Genomic DNA, 17,069 nt, shown 5'->3' with positions numbered 1-17,069 from the left:
AATAATAATAAATAAATTAAAAACACTAAGAAATTAATAGAAAACGCAATGAAATGAAAAACATAATGCAATAAATACATGTATTTATTTTATTGTATTTTGTATTAATATCATTGCGTTTTTTATTTATTTCATTGTGGTATTTATTTTTTACATTTTTGGACCGAACTCATTTTTATAGACTTTGGTATGACCCAGCCAGGTAATCGAACGCTGAACTGGCGACCTCCCAATCTCAGGGTGGACACTCTTAACCACAAGGCCACGGAGCTGGTACCAGGATGATGTAGGCTGCTCAATTTAATACAGAGTACAGACACAAAGTAGCAGAAGGTAATAGCTAATGCTTTTATTTCAACAGAGTCAGTCATATAGCACTGTTAAGCAACGCAAAAAGAAATTAAAATATGCACACAAATTCATTGTCTTGAAAAAGGTGATGTACATTTGTGGAGTCAGTAATTGAAATAATATACTATGTCATATGTTCAACAAATCATATGTATTTGTCTTAAATAGAATATATGAGGTAATTTTCTTATTAAATTCAATTACATAGTGTATATTTATTGTAGTTATGTTGACAGGAAGCAGTTTCCGCTAGTTGTGTCCAAGTGTAGCACATTATTTATTTGCATGGTAAAGTAGTGTTCCCTTAACGTTTTAAAGATCTAATATTGGTGGACATCTGATGAGTGAATGATCAGGGATTGGTCATGGGTGCTCTCAAAGGGCCTTTCTCCCACTGCCATACATAGTACAGACATTCTCATACCCTTTGGGTTGCCTTTCAACTTCAGATCGAGTACTTGTAAATTGTAACCATAACTGCAAAGACATTACAGAAAATTGACTGGGATGTTCACAAAACCTCTGGTGCCAAAATAGCAATACATCTTTAATACACCAAGTGGTTCTCTGAATAATTTTACTTAAGCTGAACCATTCCTACAGTATTGCAATATGAACTTTGAAATGTTTTATCTATAAACGTCTTGTGTGTATACTGTATATGTTGCGTGTGAGTGCAGGGTGATTTGCGAGCATAGCCCACCCTATATACAGTATATATAATGTATATATATATATATGCGTGTGTGTGTTAATGGTGATGGTCAATAAGATGTGGCTCTGCCATTTGGACCATCAAACCTGAAAAAAGTCACAAAAATAAAAACAGGAAGCATAATCCAGATCCTTCACAATACTAATTCTGAAATGGTCTCTGCTCATCCCTCAAGACCGTAAAACAGCAGAATTCCATATTTATAACTTATGTCTAATAAGTTTCAACACAAAATTCACAGCATTATGAGAGAGTAAGGTAGAGAGGCTGTGTCCGAAATCACTCACTACTCACTATATAGTAAGTTTGCCATTTTGTAGTGCTGTCTGAATGTATATGTTACAGGTAGATTGGCATTCCAGGTAGAATGGAAAAGAAGCGCTTATTTTCACCGCCCGTCCGCCCACCAGGCATTTCTGTAGAACCAACGCTAGAGGGCAATAAAAGCCAGTCCCACAACACACACGCACACGCGCACAACACAAACGAGCACGCACACATGCGCACGCGCGCGCGCACAAGGGGGCGAGCCTAAGGGGGCGAGCCTGAGGGGGCGGCCTGGCGGGCTATGTTAGTGCAGCGAGTGGCAGTTCAATGGGGCAAACCATAGAGGGGCAAATGCAGTCCCCACAACATCATTTACGATTCTGTCCCCATCGGTACATAACTCGAACGGCGCTGTTTCGAATCAGCAGACCATCGGCTGGTCGTCGCGGGCACTCGCGCCTGGAGGCGCTCGGGCGCGACTTCCTCAGCCTCAAGGTCTGCTGATTCGGCGCGCCTCCGTCATGGTCCAAAACTATACTTTATCGCCGAAAAAAAGTAGTCCACGGTTGTTTGAAAAAGTAATGTCCCAAGCGGCAGTCAAACCCAGACTTCCACTGGTAGTGGATGGGGAGTCTAATGATTATCGAAGTGCGCCACTGAAGCTGGTATGTATGTACATCCATGTTGTCCTCGTCGCCGTCCTCCTGGCATCGCAGCCCCGCACCGAGCCTAAAAACAAGCGCTCCACTTCCATTCTACCTGGAATGCCAATCTACCTGTGACATATATACTTATGTCATACATAGTGAACTCATCGTATCCCACAATGCATCATGAAAAGTAGCGTACAACCAATGGTCAGTAACTAAGCAATATATACCATCATGCATTGTCCTGAAAGACAAATGCCTAAATGCCTAAATTGAGCTGGCACGTTTTAATTGCGATTTAATTTAGTGTCCGAAAGTGTCTTCATGTTGCAGATGAGATCACTAATAGTCCTCTAGAACTCCCTACATAGTAAGCAGGGAGTAGTGAATGAGTGATTGATATCAGACAGAAATTGATTCACATACATAAGCGACATATTGGGTGTGTAACAGATTTTGTCTTTATTTGAATGAGCCTCTTTGGAAAGAGCAATATTGTAGGAGAAACTCATTCTCACAGCAGACAATCAAAATAAAACAAGGCGACTTGGGTTCGTTTCTTCACTCTTCGTCGTCGTACTCCTCTTTTATGCTCAGCCCCCAGCTACCTGGCTCCTTTCTGAGGATTTGTCAGGTGCAGAGGACGTCTGTTCAGGCTCCAAGGATCTCAGAATAGAGGACCGTTTATGTGAGTGAGCATGCTTGCGTGTGTGTATGTGTGTGTGTGTGTGAGTGTGTGTGTGTGTATAAGGAGCATTGCAACAGACTGTGCTCTATGGCGATGCCCTTCTTGCCTTGGCGCTACCCAACACAACAGGGCTGATCCTCAAAACATCTGCCACTCGAAGGCAAACATAACGTTGACCACCTCCAAGCTGCGTGCGATTTCCTCCAGGATGCAGTGCTGTTGCCACAACTGGTGGAGCTTCCTGTAGCGTTCTGGGCAAAGGTGCAGCGGGTTGCCCCTTCTGTGGAATCAAAATGACAGAAACACACTCAGGCCCTGAGTACTAAAGTGTCACTTAGCATTTTTGATGGAAAAAAAGAGAATAAGAAAAGCTAAAAATGTATTTTCTTCTGAAATTTTAAATTTTTTCAACACGGTATAAATTAGGGTTAAGGTTTTTTTAATGGGACATAGACAGACTAAAAGACTATACCTGAGAAATGACCAAAATAGCATTTGACTTTATTTCTGAATGCTTTAGTCTGTCAGCAGAGCTCTGGCCTCAGTCAAAACAGAACTACAATAACAATGCAACAACCGTAATGAAAACAACATCTTACACAAGCTGAGGGTCCGTCTCCCCATAGTCATCAAGGTAAGGAGCAGGGTAAGTGCTTCTTCGTGTCTTACTTGACATCAGTACAACCTCACACTCTCTTATCCTGTAAACATGCAGAAATTAATAAATTAAACAAAAATCACACCCAGTGTGAAGAGAGTGGTGCCTTTGAAAGTGTAACTGGTTGCATCAGCAACAATATGTTGTCACGTGACACGTGACAACATATTGTCACGTGTCACGTGAAGCTTGACCAATCAGCCGTGCTCAAACATACGGACGGACAGACGGACATACGGACACACGGACAAAGTCAAATGTAGGAGTGGTAGGCACCACTCAAAAAACAGGACAATAAGGCTTTAGAAAATAATGTAAGGTCCATAGGGAAAAACTAGAGGCAAGCCTTCAAATGTTATCAGTCTCATCCTTCTTTGAGGATGAGACTGAGAAGAAATGTATAACAATGTGTTCAAAGCAAAGATTCAAAGCAGACAGAGCGACATACATACAGTACCCCCCCCCCCTCACACACACACACACACACACACACACACACACACACACAAATACACAAAACAGACAGCCTCATTAAAATAGTTTCCTAATCGATTCACTGCACAGCACAACTAAAACATTCCTGACCTCTGAGGTTCAAAATCTTGGTTCCTTGACCTACCTGAGGAAAATTCCCACTCCGGCACCACAGGTGGCAGCATGGGCTGTGCACGCTCCCACATCCTCCCCATCCAGCTGGCTCTGACAGCACGTGCTCTGAGAACACAGCATGGCCCCACAGAACAGGCACAGTGTGGGATGCTTCCTCTCATCATCAGTAGATTTGGGACACCTGAGGACGACGAACAGAAGACAGTGAACATCTACCACAGACTATTATGTAACAACGGTAAATACAAGTTAAAATTAATTAGTTAATTATCACTTACTGAAAGTGACTGGCTCGATTGAGGAGGGCGCTATAATCCTCAGGAAGCTCAATTAAGTGATTCCTTCTCCTGGGGTAACTGGACAAAAATAAATGGTAAATCAAGCCTATTGATTTACTCTGCCGACATTAAACAGCAGATCAAACGCTGTGCTGAGCTGACACCCTGTTTGTTTCACTTATGCTGTTCACACACAATCTGTCATCAAGGCAGCATGTCAAAGCTAAGAACTGTTGAAACAACACAAATGCATTCTCTCTTGCACAATGGCTCCAATCAAAAATCTTTTATTTCCAGCATGTTGCATCAAAAATAGGACAGGTGTGCCCATCAATGTCAGGTGGAAGCAAGTGTCATACCCAACCACTTAAGCCTGCTCTATGCTTTGTCATATGACAGTGTGAAAATACCCTCTATATAAGCTCACAAAGCGTTTCATCAACGGAGTATGAATTAAAATAGGCCTAGGCTTTTTTGTTGTTGAATATTTGCCTATAATGACATGCTCAAAATAGGGATGCCAGGGTGAACGTGGTTAAGTGTAAAAGAGATTTATATGTGTGCGGTTTGAATAAGGTGCAAGCCTACCTGATTGTCTGGATTTCCCCTTTCAGGGCTTTGGTTACAGCTGGGCTCCCACACCACCTAAAGAACAGAAACCCTCATTATAATATAGCAATGTCTTTCTTTTGTGCAACAAATATTAACCATGAAACATCAAATACCTAGACCTCTGCTATACATTCGTCATTAAGCTGAAGGCTTACTGAAGGCCATACAGCCATAACTGATCATTGATGTTACCTCTGTAGCAGTGGATTAACACTCTCTCTGTGCACTTGGAAGAGCTGGAACATATTGGAGGGTAGTGCCAGGTAATTGCACAGTGCCTCCATCTGTCCTGAAGAGGTAACTGTAAAAGGGAGACCCATTAACATCTGACTTAAACTGACACTGGAACGGTCCTTATAATAGATAGCAATAACAAGGAATTATCTACCTGCAGCGCTGGAGAGCTCCTCTGGTGGGGGCACTCCTGTAAGGCCATTGAAAAAGAGAGCAGTACATCGCAGGAAAGGCACAATCCCTCGCCTCACCCTTTCTGCCACAGAGCTGCCGGAAACATCCGAGTTCAGTCTGACAAACGAGAGAACAGCAGAACAAAACGTCAAACAAAAGCGATTACAGTTAAAGTTATACTACAGACAACTGACTACAAGACATGGAAAGGCCTTGGTTAAAAGGTAGGGCGAGTGATTTTCTTCGGTTAAAATAAGTGTTAAATAGCTCTATATTCTGATAGTTCAGTAACAGGAGTCTCCATTTAATCCAATCTGGATAGAGAACTCAGACAGGATACAGATTAAACAAACAAAATGGGAAGTGATGACACAAAGAAATGAGCAGACACAATTGGAACTGTAACGCTATAAAAAATGAAGCTGATAAATGGGTACTCTCTCCTGTTTGGCAGACATTTTGCAACCCACTAGAAAATATATTTTCTGTTTATTGAAGAGCTGGAGAAATGGGGAGACTCCTATTACTGAACAAACACTAGCTATGATTACTATCAGAATATAGTGCTTTAACCTTTTAACATATATACTGCCAATCCCGAGATATCTCGGGACATTAAATCCACCCGTTACCTGCGGATACCGAGATATCTCGGGATCGTCTTTTTATGTGGTTAGATAACGAAAAAAAAATGTTTTGGTACCATCCTTGATTTTTTTTTTCCCATGACGCTTCCGACCCATCCTATGAGAAAATTTCCGACAACCGTTTCCGGTTCGTTTTTTATCTTGAAAAAACAGTTTTTCCCTGGTTTTGGCTAAAGATCATGGTTTTCACACGGTTTAAAAAACGAATGGTAAGCTCCGGTTGTATTTTCTTTTCTTTGATCGACGAACGGTTATCCTCTTTGTGTTTAAAAACGATCTGATAGCCGATCGGAGGCTAAGCTAATCTAAGATGGCCGGTGGGGAAACGTCACAGCCACGTCACAGCCAAACGGATATGACGTTTGCAGCCTCTTTTAGCCGCTGATACCACAGAAGAAGAAAAAGGAAAAAAAGTGTAAACATTATGAGGGCTCGTACGTCCGTCGTTGCTGTTTATAAACACCATCCGATCGCGGATTTTAATGGATATAATTTTTTTGTGAACGGTTCAAAAACGCTGGCAGTGGGTGAGTACCTTATGAATAAACTCTGGCAGGGAATGTGTTAACAAAAACCTTTTTGTGTTTTATGTTCACTATTTGAAAGTGGTTAACGTTATTACATTCAGCTGCATCTACCCATAAAAATGTCTGCTGACAAAAGGATCCATAGCAAGGCTCTGATCCTGTATTTTGACAAAATAGGGTATGGTCACACATGCGACTGAAACAGTTGCGCCCCGTTTACTTCCATTTTATGCAAGGGAAGGGATAGAGCTTCCTGCTGCGAAACATTGTCACGTAATGTGCCGCCATGTGGAGTTCATCTTTGTTGAACATTGTTGCCTCGGCATGCCACTCCCCTGCCATTGTGCATGTGTGACCATTCCCTTAGAGCAAAATGGAGGCACTGTACCCATGAATGTGTTGTGACACTGTAGCATAGAATTCCGCTGCGGCCCTGGCCTCGTCTCCCTCCTCTCCACCTGCTACTGCTGGGAAATCTGGACGCACAGATGGGAAATCATTTTTTAATCACAAGCTGCAATGTTGATATTACACTTTGAGGTTAAACTGAGTGGACGGTTGAAGCTAAATGATTGATGACTATCTTGTAATAACATATTAGCTTTAAATTTCCACCTCCACCATTGCTAAGTGTTGGAGACGGTTTCCCAAAGCCCCAGTTAAACAAACAGCTTAACATGAGGCTACTTGCATTACCTGATCCAAATTTGAATGACACACAAGAAGCGACATGTTTACAGCAGTAGTATTAATATTTACAATCATTTTAACAACATCAACAATTTATATATATATATTTTAAACGTAGTATCTTTCAGCTAATAATGTGTGAAGATACTTTAATGTTGTTGGTAACAAACACTAATTAATTGAGTCAATTGCTACTTAATCCATCCACGCCGTCGGTTGGTAGTTACCATGATAGAAGAAATGTATTAGCCAGAGGAATGCAAGATTGAGATGCTTTGAAAAAACATTGCACAGTTCTACTGCCAGTAACTACCACTAAATCCCTGTGCTACCCTGCGCAATTTTTTTAATATACTGCATCAATGAGTCGCTTAAACCCCATGTTATGATTCATCGCTCAATGGTGTCATGCAAAAATTGTGAAAATAGCAGATCTACAAGCTCACAAAAGTGAGTGATGGTGTGAGCTTGTAGACAAGTAAACTATCTGGGTCATTGTTACTAGTGCTACCTGTAGCAGAGAGGAGGATCTGGACCATGTGAGCCATGGTAACCAGGTGTAAGATATGGAGATGGTTGTAGGCAGAGCTGACAGCAGATGGATGCAGGTCTACTGCCTCTTCCTGGTACAGGGCTGGAATAGACAGCACCAGTCCCACCTGACAACACACACACACACACACACACACACACACACACACACACACACACACACACACACACACACGGTTCTTTAGGGATTTTTACGGCCATAGATTAAATTACCTTCATGGATTGTTGATAAGCCAATTCTAATGCCAAAATGTAAAATTTCTCAGAACATCAAAACATGAATTGAGTTTACATTACAGTGACAAAGGTACAAGTTTGAGTAATTTGTCGAATTTCAATTGATCAGATGATAATGTGCTGTATCCTCATAATAAATGAGTGTACAGGACAGTTGTTACCATTATGAGAGACTTACCAGAAGATGAAAAAAGTCTACCTCCAGCAGAGAAGGTGTAATCTCTCTGCCCATGGCCGGTAACAAGACTGGGGAGAGATCAGACCACAATATCAAATACAATAATCCTAGTTCTAGAAGTATTTAGATGTATGTTTGGTTGCACTGTATACCTCCTAACATGTCCATGAAGTGCCTTTGGACCACTGCTTGGGAGCTCTTAATCCTCTGGGTCGTGGAAAACTGAATAACTGCCTTCAGACCTGCCAGCTAGGACATGTAACAATCGAGACATTTTAGGCAAAATAACCCCTGAGATAAAATAAAAATTTACTTTATACTGTATATGTGATACCTGCATACACGTACGTGTATGTGAGCATTATTTAGCCCTTAACTATTCAGCATAAAATGTCTAACCTGTCTGTTTTGCAAAGACCCAATGAGTGGCTTGTCCTCATCCTGCAACATGCTTTCTGTGAAAACATACATTATGATTATGATGACAAACAATAACCGGGGGTAAGGATACATAATACAAAACAATACTTTTTAACTTTTTATCAACAAAAATTACAAATATCGCACTATATTCAAGTACATGTACATCTGGGTTGTCAGACTAGTATAACTCTGTGTATCATCATTATTATGAAACTTGACATAGCATGAAGTAACAATGATGAATACACAGAATCAAGTAGCAAAGTAAGAGGGGAAAGAATGTGGAGTAGGCCTGCTTATTTTCTTCTCGTATTGATTATTTAATTAATTGATTAAATGATTGAATCAACAAGAAAGAGATTATATCTAAATCAATTACTATGATTGACGACCTAAGCCCTATTTTATACTTTGTCATACAAAGGTGTCCTGCAACATGCATCTGCTATTTTTGCTACTGTATTAAAATGTTTTTTTTTGTTTGTTTTTTTATCAATTAAATTGATAAGCTTTTGCACACCTAAAATACAGACAATATACTGTGCTTAGGGTTTGATAATGCATTGGTTATCAAAGTGGGGTCCAACATAGCATCCCAATCATTTTACCAACTTTATCCATTTATATGTTGGTTATTCAAAAATAGCAGATCTACAAGCTCATAGCATGTCACTTCGTGCCGCATTTCCAGCTTATACATCTTCTATTTTTGAAAAAAATATATATTTTTTTTTCCAAATTACTTTGAATAATTTTGATTTACAAAAAAAAACAAATCTCTTCTGGGGGTCCCTGGCACAAAACATTTTCAGATGGGGGGTCTGCAGCCAAATACATATAAATGTGGATGAGAACCACTGTGATAATGGACCAGAAACGCACAATAACTTAGGGTCTTACCAATGGCCTGGATAGTGAAGGCACAGGTATTCCAGGCCATAATAGGAACACATGGGCACACCTCGTTGGGTGCAGTCTGCAGTCCCACCCTGTGCACAGTAGTGGCACACACCACTAGCATCTCTGCGATGCTGTCCGAGTATTTCCTCCTGAAATCAGCCAACATTAGAGCTGCAGTCAGGCACACACACGCTGAAGGAAAAGGCACTATAGTTGATACATTATTGCGGACCAGCAGACAACATATAACTCACGGCTCTTGCACTCCAAAGCTGAGGATGGATCTAAACTCTGGCTGGCCCTCTCTGCAGAACCCGGAGTCTGTGTCATCCTCAATGCTCTCTGACACAGTCACCAAGAGAAAGAGTGGATCATACACACTGAAGGGCAACTAGGTTCTCAATACACACATCACATGTATTCGACACCACAATGGTTTGTCTGATTAATCAGTTAAGCACTTGAAGTGTAATTATACTTGGTCAGATATATGACGAATAGCGAAAATAACCGATCTACAAGCTCACAACGCGATGCAATGCGTTGTGAGCTTGCCGATGTGCCATTTTCTCAACATTTGAAAATTAGGGACGCCAGGTTGAAAGTGGCTAAGTGATCACTCATTTAATTAGGTGGAGTCACTGAAATAAAATCAAGTGATTAACCCTTTAAGACCGGGAAAGCATCATTTGTGTCATTTTAAGATTTCTTTGGCTATTCAAAAATAGCAGATATACAAGCTCATAGCACGGCACCAAGTGCCGCTTGAGCTTGTAGATCTGCTATTTTTTTTAAATCATGACAATTTCTGCAAATCTTGGAATATATATTTTTATAGAAGCAAAGATTAGAGTTACAAATGTCTGCTTAAAAAACATGCTTTCAAATATTTGCACAAATGTTCATGATTTTGGTGCCGCGCTATGAGCTTGTATATCTGCTATTTTTTTTAATAGCCAAAGAAATCTAAAATGACAGATGCGTTCGCAGATTGAATGGGTTAAACAAGAATCAGTTGAGGTTTTGTGATGTGGTACAGTATTACAGTCAGGCATTCGTAGCTGTTCCTACCGGGATCCTGGGCGATAGACTTGAGCCCTTTGATTCTGGCCGTGATGATCTGAATCCAGTAGCGCAGGGTCAGGAGCTGACCCACCAGCTCCGCATTCTCACTACACACAGGACACAACATAAATAATGACACTATACTGCTCCTTATTATTGCCATATTTAACATACTGTGTGGAAGTGTGGGGAAATACTTATAAAACAATAATTCAACCTATCTTTATGTTACAAAAAAAAGCAATAAGAATAGTTAATATGTCTGATTACTATGCTCCAACTAACCCACTATTCATAGAAAGCCGCACACTGAAATTGAAAGATCTAGTCAACCTCAACTCCACTGCAATAATGTATAATAATGCAGGAGCTGTTCAAGCCTAGAGAAAGCAGATATGAGCTCAGGGGAGCTGCCATATTCAAAAAAACAAAAGCAAGGACCAACACCAAAGAGAGATGCATATCGGTCATGTGAAACTCATTGGGAAACGATATCAAAATGTCCAACTCAATAAAAACATTCAAGAAATTATATAAAGCAAAGGTAATTGATAGTTACATATACATGCAATGAATAGTTATAAATATGAAAGTGAGTATCCATATGTGTGTGGGCATACTTTCATATGCACGCATACATATGTGGAGAAATATGTTTGTGAGTGTGTATTTGAGTGCATATATTATATGTATGAAGCAATCACTTCATATATATGGACAGTGTAGCGTTAAGTAACTTTACAATAGGAAGGATAAAGTTTATAAATAAATAGAAAAGATAAAATAAAATAAATTAATAATAAATTCTAAATAGTGACGGTATAAATGCTGCTAGTGATAGAATATATTGTTATAATATAAATAGAAAAAGGTATAAACAAACTGTTTATGTCTGAAAAACTAACTGATTATTCTATCCATTACGTTTTCAATTAATTGAATAATCAAGAAGTGTTTTTTATTTGTGTTTTATTTTTTTATATACTGCATCAATGAGTCGCTTAAACCCCATGTTATGATTCATCGCTCAATGGTGTCATGCAAAAATTGTGAAAATAGCAGATCTACAAGCTCACAAAAGTGAGTGATGGTGTGAGCTTGTAGACAAGCAATTTTCACTATTTTAGGATGTTTTAGATTTTTCGCCTGCTGATAATGACAGGTATCAATTATCAATCAATTATTTTCTTAAATTATCAATTATCTTTTATGATTCGTGTAAATGGATTCAGTTCAATTAACTCATTCCCTGCCTAGAACGACTAAAACGACTTTTGTCCCATAAGCCATGCCTGCCTAGAACGACTTTTTTTTAAAAAGATTTTTTTTTTCTTTTTCTTTTTTTTTTATTTGACCCAAAGACCAAGGAGATATGATTTTTCGAAGATTTAGACTCCCATCCACTTCCTTGTTAACTTAAAAATTCTGTATCTCGGCTCCCGAGTACTTTTTATTTTCAATGAAAAATCTTGGCAGTGGGCAAACGCGGCCAGAAATAATTCAGGCAGTGAATGAGTTAACTGTTGCACGCCTAAGAAGGAGTAACCTACTAATTGAGCGTGAGCGGTTCCAGTGGGATGAGGGGAACCACAGTGTTGCACAGAGACTTGCAGAGTGGACACAGGTACTCTCCATTTTCCAGGTCGATAATGAGCTCGGCATGAAGACGGTTCCTGGTGGTGTTCTGTATCGCTTCAAAATACCTGCAAAAAATACAACATAAAGTGATTACCTGAAGTGACTACTTTGACTATTGGCCTCAACATGAGCAGCGATAATAGAATGAATGTTGTTTGTGTAGTGACTCACTTCTGCCAGCAGGTGGCATGCATGACGTGACCACAGCTGCCAGTGTGCGTCCCCACTGCCAGGTCAGGTGGCATGAAGAGTGGATATGACTTTTCTGCACCTTTAAAAGATTATCACTGTGAGTATATATACAGTATACATATATGGATGGCGTTTCCCTTAAAGTCCCTGTCCACATGTACCATGTTGAGTACCCCTGAACTAGAGTGTCATAGAGTGCCTAGACGTGTCCAGAAGGCTGCTGGCTACGCAGAGCAAAAGAGTGATGCGTGTTTGGATAAGTGTGATTTGACTGTTAACAAAAGTGGGTCCTATAGTATACAGAGCGAGTGATTTTGGTGGAAATGAAGCAGGTGGATGCAGGGATTAAGAGCAGTTGGAGCTGGTCATGGCTGAAATTGGAGGTTGAAAGTGAGGTTAAAGAACTACTAGAGTATACCATCTCTCTCTATGGGATGCTTTCAAGAAAATACATAAAGGTCAGGCGAGGTACATTCTCTGCCACAACGAAATAACCTATGCAAACAAGGTCAACCCTGCTTTTCCGGCACATTACAAAATCGATATACAGGAAGATAGTCTATGATGTAATAATGACATAGTGTAGCCAGCAGCCTTCTACCCTCTGATTCAGAGCATTGCGCCCATGTGGTATACGCCCTAACCATTCGGGTCACCATAATTAATCGGAGGTGACATTTGTGCGATCAGTTTTCGGTTGCTCATTCGATGGTGGGCGAGGCAAACATTTGTGTTTGAATTGTGCAATGAATTGACCACTGAATGGAGACTGACCATCAGTTTTATTGGACAGCGTCTTTCCCCTGCACTGTGTCAGCACCGTGGACCTCTGGACACAGGCGGTCAGTACCATGGCTTGGGAGTGGGCCGTCACCTCCTGCTCCTCCTGGCACAGGATGCAGGTCAGCACCTCCCTCTCCAATGGAGTGGAGCCTCGTTGAGGCCCCACTGCAACGCACAACTCTATCTGCATCATAGGACAGCTACAAACCAGAGACCAAATATTATTTACACAGCCAATGACAAACTATTAGATTTATGTACTGCTGTAGCAGAAGTTTAAGTCACTTGCACAATAAAGACACAATCCCACATGGAATGCATATGCATTCAGACACACTGATATGAATACAAGTTTGATTCAATCAGGGATTAACCCATTTAGACCGGAACCCCTTTTGGGGTGGTTGTTGCTATGTACAGTATATAGCAACATAAATGTCTTGTAATGTTTGAATAAATATCAGGATTTAGAAGGCGTTTTTAGGCCTCAGGGCTAAATGGGTTAAATTAAAATAGAATTGGGGCTTTTCTCCTCACCTCTCGGCAGATGCAATGGGTTCTCCTTGGATCCCACTCTCTGGCATGTTCTCATACAGCATCTTGTTGGACTCAATGAAGTTCTTCTGCATCGCTGACATCTGGGCCATGATCTTCTGTCGGTGGAGTTTGGCTGCCTCCGCCTTCCTCTTCCGCTCAGCTTTATCCTTGTCCTGGACATTCTGGAGAAACCAATGAAAACATCAGAGGGTGAGACTTTTCAGTGCACACAATATTTAAAAAATGTAATCATGTCGATCTCTGGAAATTCAAATCATGTGGATCTCAAGTCCAGCGGTTTGCAAGATTGTCTCCGGGCAGGCGGACACACACACACACACACACACACTGACCCTTGTATAGACAGCTAGCCTCCTGCAGAGCCACGCTGTAAAAACATTTAAAAGTCATAATATTTGGTGTTTTACCTCCTCTGGTTTGCTGGTATCCATGCTCATGGAGGCTGTTGGACTTGACTTCTCCCTATGGCACTTCACCATCTCAAACATCTGTCAAATTAAAGATATTAAAGGATAAGGCTGGTTTGATTTTTGTTTCGTCTTATTGTCAATAGAGCCTACGAAGAAAATACATTTCCCATATCTATAAGTAGGTCAGTCTTGTCAAAGCAAAAATATCTCATACCCCGGAAGACACAGAACTCCATTGTTATTCAAAAATGTGTTAAAACAAGTCCCAGAGGTGTAATGCTACACTGGTCAGCATAATTCATCCTTGCAATGACTCGGGGCGTTGTTATTTTTCCTGGCACAACTTTATGAAGTGACGGCACATGCTTTTTCGACCTCCGTCACCATGCACATGCACTGCCGTGTTTACATTCTGAAAGCTCTTGCCGACGCTTCATAAAGTTGTTGCAGGAAAAATTACAATGTCCAAATTCATCACAATGATTAATTACGCTGACCAAAACAGCAATACAGCTGGGACTTTTAGCAGGTTTTTGGACAACAATGTAGTTCTTTGAATCCTGGGATTTGAGCTATACTTGTTCTGGCAAGAAGGACCACACTTGCAAGTAGGTGAGATGCATTTCCTTCAACTTTTGTAGGTTATGCAGACAATAAGAAAAATATTAAATCATAAAATACACAGCATTTAGATTGAAATGTATACTAATAGTTGATCCAGTGCACCTGCAGAATCCACTTGATCATGTCTTTCTGGGTTTCAAGGGAAGGAAGTGTCTTGACCTTGGATAACAAGTGGAACACAGACTTTCCATGTTCAGAGCCGATTCCTAAAAGAACAAAATAAAAGACCCAGCCGTGTCACACACAGAGAACCCCTGGCTAATGATGAGGTGACCCAGCTGATACGAGAAAACAAAAAATAAAAATAGATATGTGGAGAAACCTGGTTCCCACTCACTGCGAGCCTTGAGGCTGAAGTCAAAGGTCACCTCCTCCACTGTGCTGGCCTCAAGCTGCATCTTCTCCTCTAGCAGTGCTTGGCCTATCAGGTGCAGGGCCTGTTGAAGGAAAGCATAATTTCACTAATTGGGGAGTGAGAAAATGCAGGCCCAAAGGTGGGCAGCGATGAAGACCACAAATTAACCGGGAAACTACTGTAGGTGCAGAAAAAGGAAAGACATACTGATGGCTGAATAGATGGTGCGTCAATCACTTAACTGCCACGTCCCCGGTTTGATTACGCCTTCAGACCTGTGTGGCATGCCCTCGCTCTACCCTCAGTTTCCTGACTCTCTATTAGCCTAAATTATGCAAACATATTTATATACTGTATATACCCACCCTCTGAATCATGGCCTCTGTCCACTGAGTGGCCTGGTCTTCCACGGCTCTCTGCAGGACCCGTCTCAGGATGTGGATGAAGACATCGCAGCAGAGAAGGTGCACTAGGCTGGAGAAGGCTGGGCAGAAGGCTGGCGGCACCGGAGGACGCAGAGCTAAAGAGAGAGACAGCACGCACGCACACACACACACAGTCATTAGAAAACAGCAAAAACAAGATGGTTATATCCTGGAACAAGACAGAGCTCTGAGCAGAAGGAAGTGTTAACACTCACCTTTATCATTGCTCTCCTGAACTCGCCTCTTCTTCTGAGAGTCTTCAGCCTGGAACGAGGTTCAAGTGTAAGCCATGAATAAGCAAGCAGACATGTGTATGATGCGATCTATAGTTGCGTTTGGCATTTGGCATACCTTGCTATGCTGGGATTTGGAATAATGATAGAAGAAAGGGTTGAATTCAACCATACACTCTTTCTTCACCTCATATAATCCATGACCTGATACGCCTGGTTTCCTAAAATGGGAGGTGAGATTAAATCAGTTCACAAATCATTCTCAAGATTAACCTCTAGAGTTATGCCTTCAGACTTTACTTACTTAAAGGTGGAAACCTTAGGAATGACAGCCTCCAGGCCTGTTTCATGGCTTTCCTACAAATAAAGCACAATTCTCACATTGTAAATGGTGTCATGGGAGCGTGTGTGCAGACGAGTGTGTGCCAGGGTTTGTTTTCTCACATTTTCTGGAAGGCCCTTGACCAGGCTACTGTGTGCCATGGGCTCAATGCACAGCAGGTGGATAACCTCCCTCATCGTCACGTCCTCTTTGGACACGTAACTGATCCCAGGGACATAGCGTTCCCCTGGACACACAAGAAAGATCAGTCAAATTTGATTTGTCCAGTATCCATATTTGACCTGTCAACTACACAAAACGACTATAACACCCCACTTTGGAAATAAGAGAGGAGTTTACCGATGATGACGATTAAAAGGTACAACATCTCTTCCGTCAGTCGGTTCCATTGTTTCAAGAGTTCCTGCACGAAAAAGTTGCATTTCATGGAATATAAAATATAAAGTATGTACTGCAGTGATTGTTTTTCTGAAAGAGAATCAAAGTTTTCCTTACTAGGTCTTTGCTCAAGCCACTTCCATTAAAGATATCAAAGAGCTCAAATCTCAACAAGACCAGCATGACAAAGTGGTTGGGGTCCATTTTGGAAGCAGCTATCTATAAACAGATTGGAGGGACATATTACGGCCACATACCAAAAATAAATAAATTAAATAAAAACTGAAATGTGAGCATTACAAATGCAGTAACTGAGGGAACACTAACCTGCAACATGAGAATGTCCTTATCGTACATCTCGTCCCTGCATTTCACATCTTGGTAGTAGTACACCTGCTTGTGAGAAACAAAAGTCTACATTAGAAAAACGCAATCGTTATAATTATAATATTTACAGACACTGAACTGAGAATAGCACTAGTAATCAGTATAGTCCCACACCTGGCTAACCAGCGAGAGGCCATTCCTGCGCCACATTTCAGCTGATACTTGGGCAGCCAGCACCACACAGCGAAGAGGATGCTCTGCAAACTGGGTGAAGTCACAGGTCTCCTGGAACAAGGACAAACCCCTGTTCTTTAGTGCTAGCAGTGACAGGAAAATGGTTTCTACAAA

General features: G+C 41.1%; 1 protein-coding gene across 2 annotated transcripts in view; it reads right to left on the bottom strand.

The window, feature by feature from the left end:
- Window positions 1–329: 329 nt before the first annotated feature.
- ubr1 (ubiquitin protein ligase E3 component n-recognin 1) overlaps window positions 330–17,069 on the bottom strand; it is a 38,545-nt gene continuing 21,805 nt past the window's right edge. Inside the window, exons 17-47 of one of the 2 annotated variants that reach the window (XM_084044230.1) lie at window positions 16,896–17,006; window positions 16,722–16,790; window positions 16,512–16,613; window positions 16,356–16,419; window positions 16,118–16,242; window positions 15,978–16,030; window positions 15,792–15,894; window positions 15,656–15,704; window positions 15,381–15,535; window positions 14,998–15,097; window positions 14,763–14,866; window positions 14,034–14,114; window positions 13,606–13,787; window positions 13,060–13,268; window positions 12,265–12,364; window positions 12,006–12,158; window positions 10,462–10,562; window positions 9,645–9,732; window positions 9,391–9,539; window positions 8,467–8,522; window positions 8,220–8,316; window positions 8,068–8,135; window positions 7,612–7,759; window positions 6,799–6,886; window positions 5,217–5,353; window positions 5,021–5,129; window positions 4,805–4,861; window positions 4,217–4,294; window positions 3,949–4,119; window positions 3,271–3,372; window positions 330–2,951 (exon numbers count right to left, since the gene is read on the bottom strand). In XM_084044230.1, coding sequence (XP_083900356.1) covers window positions 2,810–2,951; window positions 3,271–3,372; window positions 3,949–4,119; window positions 4,217–4,294; window positions 4,805–4,861; window positions 5,021–5,129; window positions 5,217–5,353; window positions 6,799–6,886; window positions 7,612–7,759; window positions 8,068–8,135; window positions 8,220–8,316; window positions 8,467–8,522; window positions 9,391–9,539; window positions 9,645–9,732; window positions 10,462–10,562; window positions 12,006–12,158; window positions 12,265–12,364; window positions 13,060–13,268; window positions 13,606–13,787; window positions 14,034–14,114; window positions 14,763–14,866; window positions 14,998–15,097; window positions 15,381–15,535; window positions 15,656–15,704; window positions 15,792–15,894; window positions 15,978–16,030; window positions 16,118–16,242; window positions 16,356–16,419; window positions 16,512–16,613; window positions 16,722–16,790; window positions 16,896–17,006 — 3,351 coding nt within the window. In that variant the 3' untranslated portion in view covers window positions 330–2,809. The remainder of the gene's footprint in view (window positions 2,952–3,270; window positions 3,373–3,948; window positions 4,120–4,216; window positions 4,295–4,804; window positions 4,862–5,020; window positions 5,130–5,216; window positions 5,354–6,798; window positions 6,887–7,611; window positions 7,760–8,067; window positions 8,136–8,219; window positions 8,317–8,466; window positions 8,523–9,390; window positions 9,540–9,644; window positions 9,733–10,461; window positions 10,563–12,005; window positions 12,159–12,264; window positions 12,365–13,059; window positions 13,269–13,605; window positions 13,788–14,033; window positions 14,115–14,762; window positions 14,867–14,997; window positions 15,098–15,380; window positions 15,536–15,655; window positions 15,705–15,791; window positions 15,895–15,977; window positions 16,031–16,117; window positions 16,243–16,355; window positions 16,420–16,511; window positions 16,614–16,721; window positions 16,791–16,895; window positions 17,007–17,069) is intronic. The other variant, XM_084044231.1, reaches the window with a different exon arrangement.

This window comes from Gymnoscopelus microlampas (assembly GCF_963454915.1).
Source record: "Gymnoscopelus microlampas genome assembly, chromosome: 20".
Classification (NCBI taxonomy): Eukaryota; Metazoa; Chordata; class Actinopteri; order Myctophiformes; family Myctophidae; genus Gymnoscopelus; species Gymnoscopelus microlampas.
Note: the sequence above shows the minus strand (reverse complement) of the source record. Positions and strands in the feature narration are given on the sequence as shown.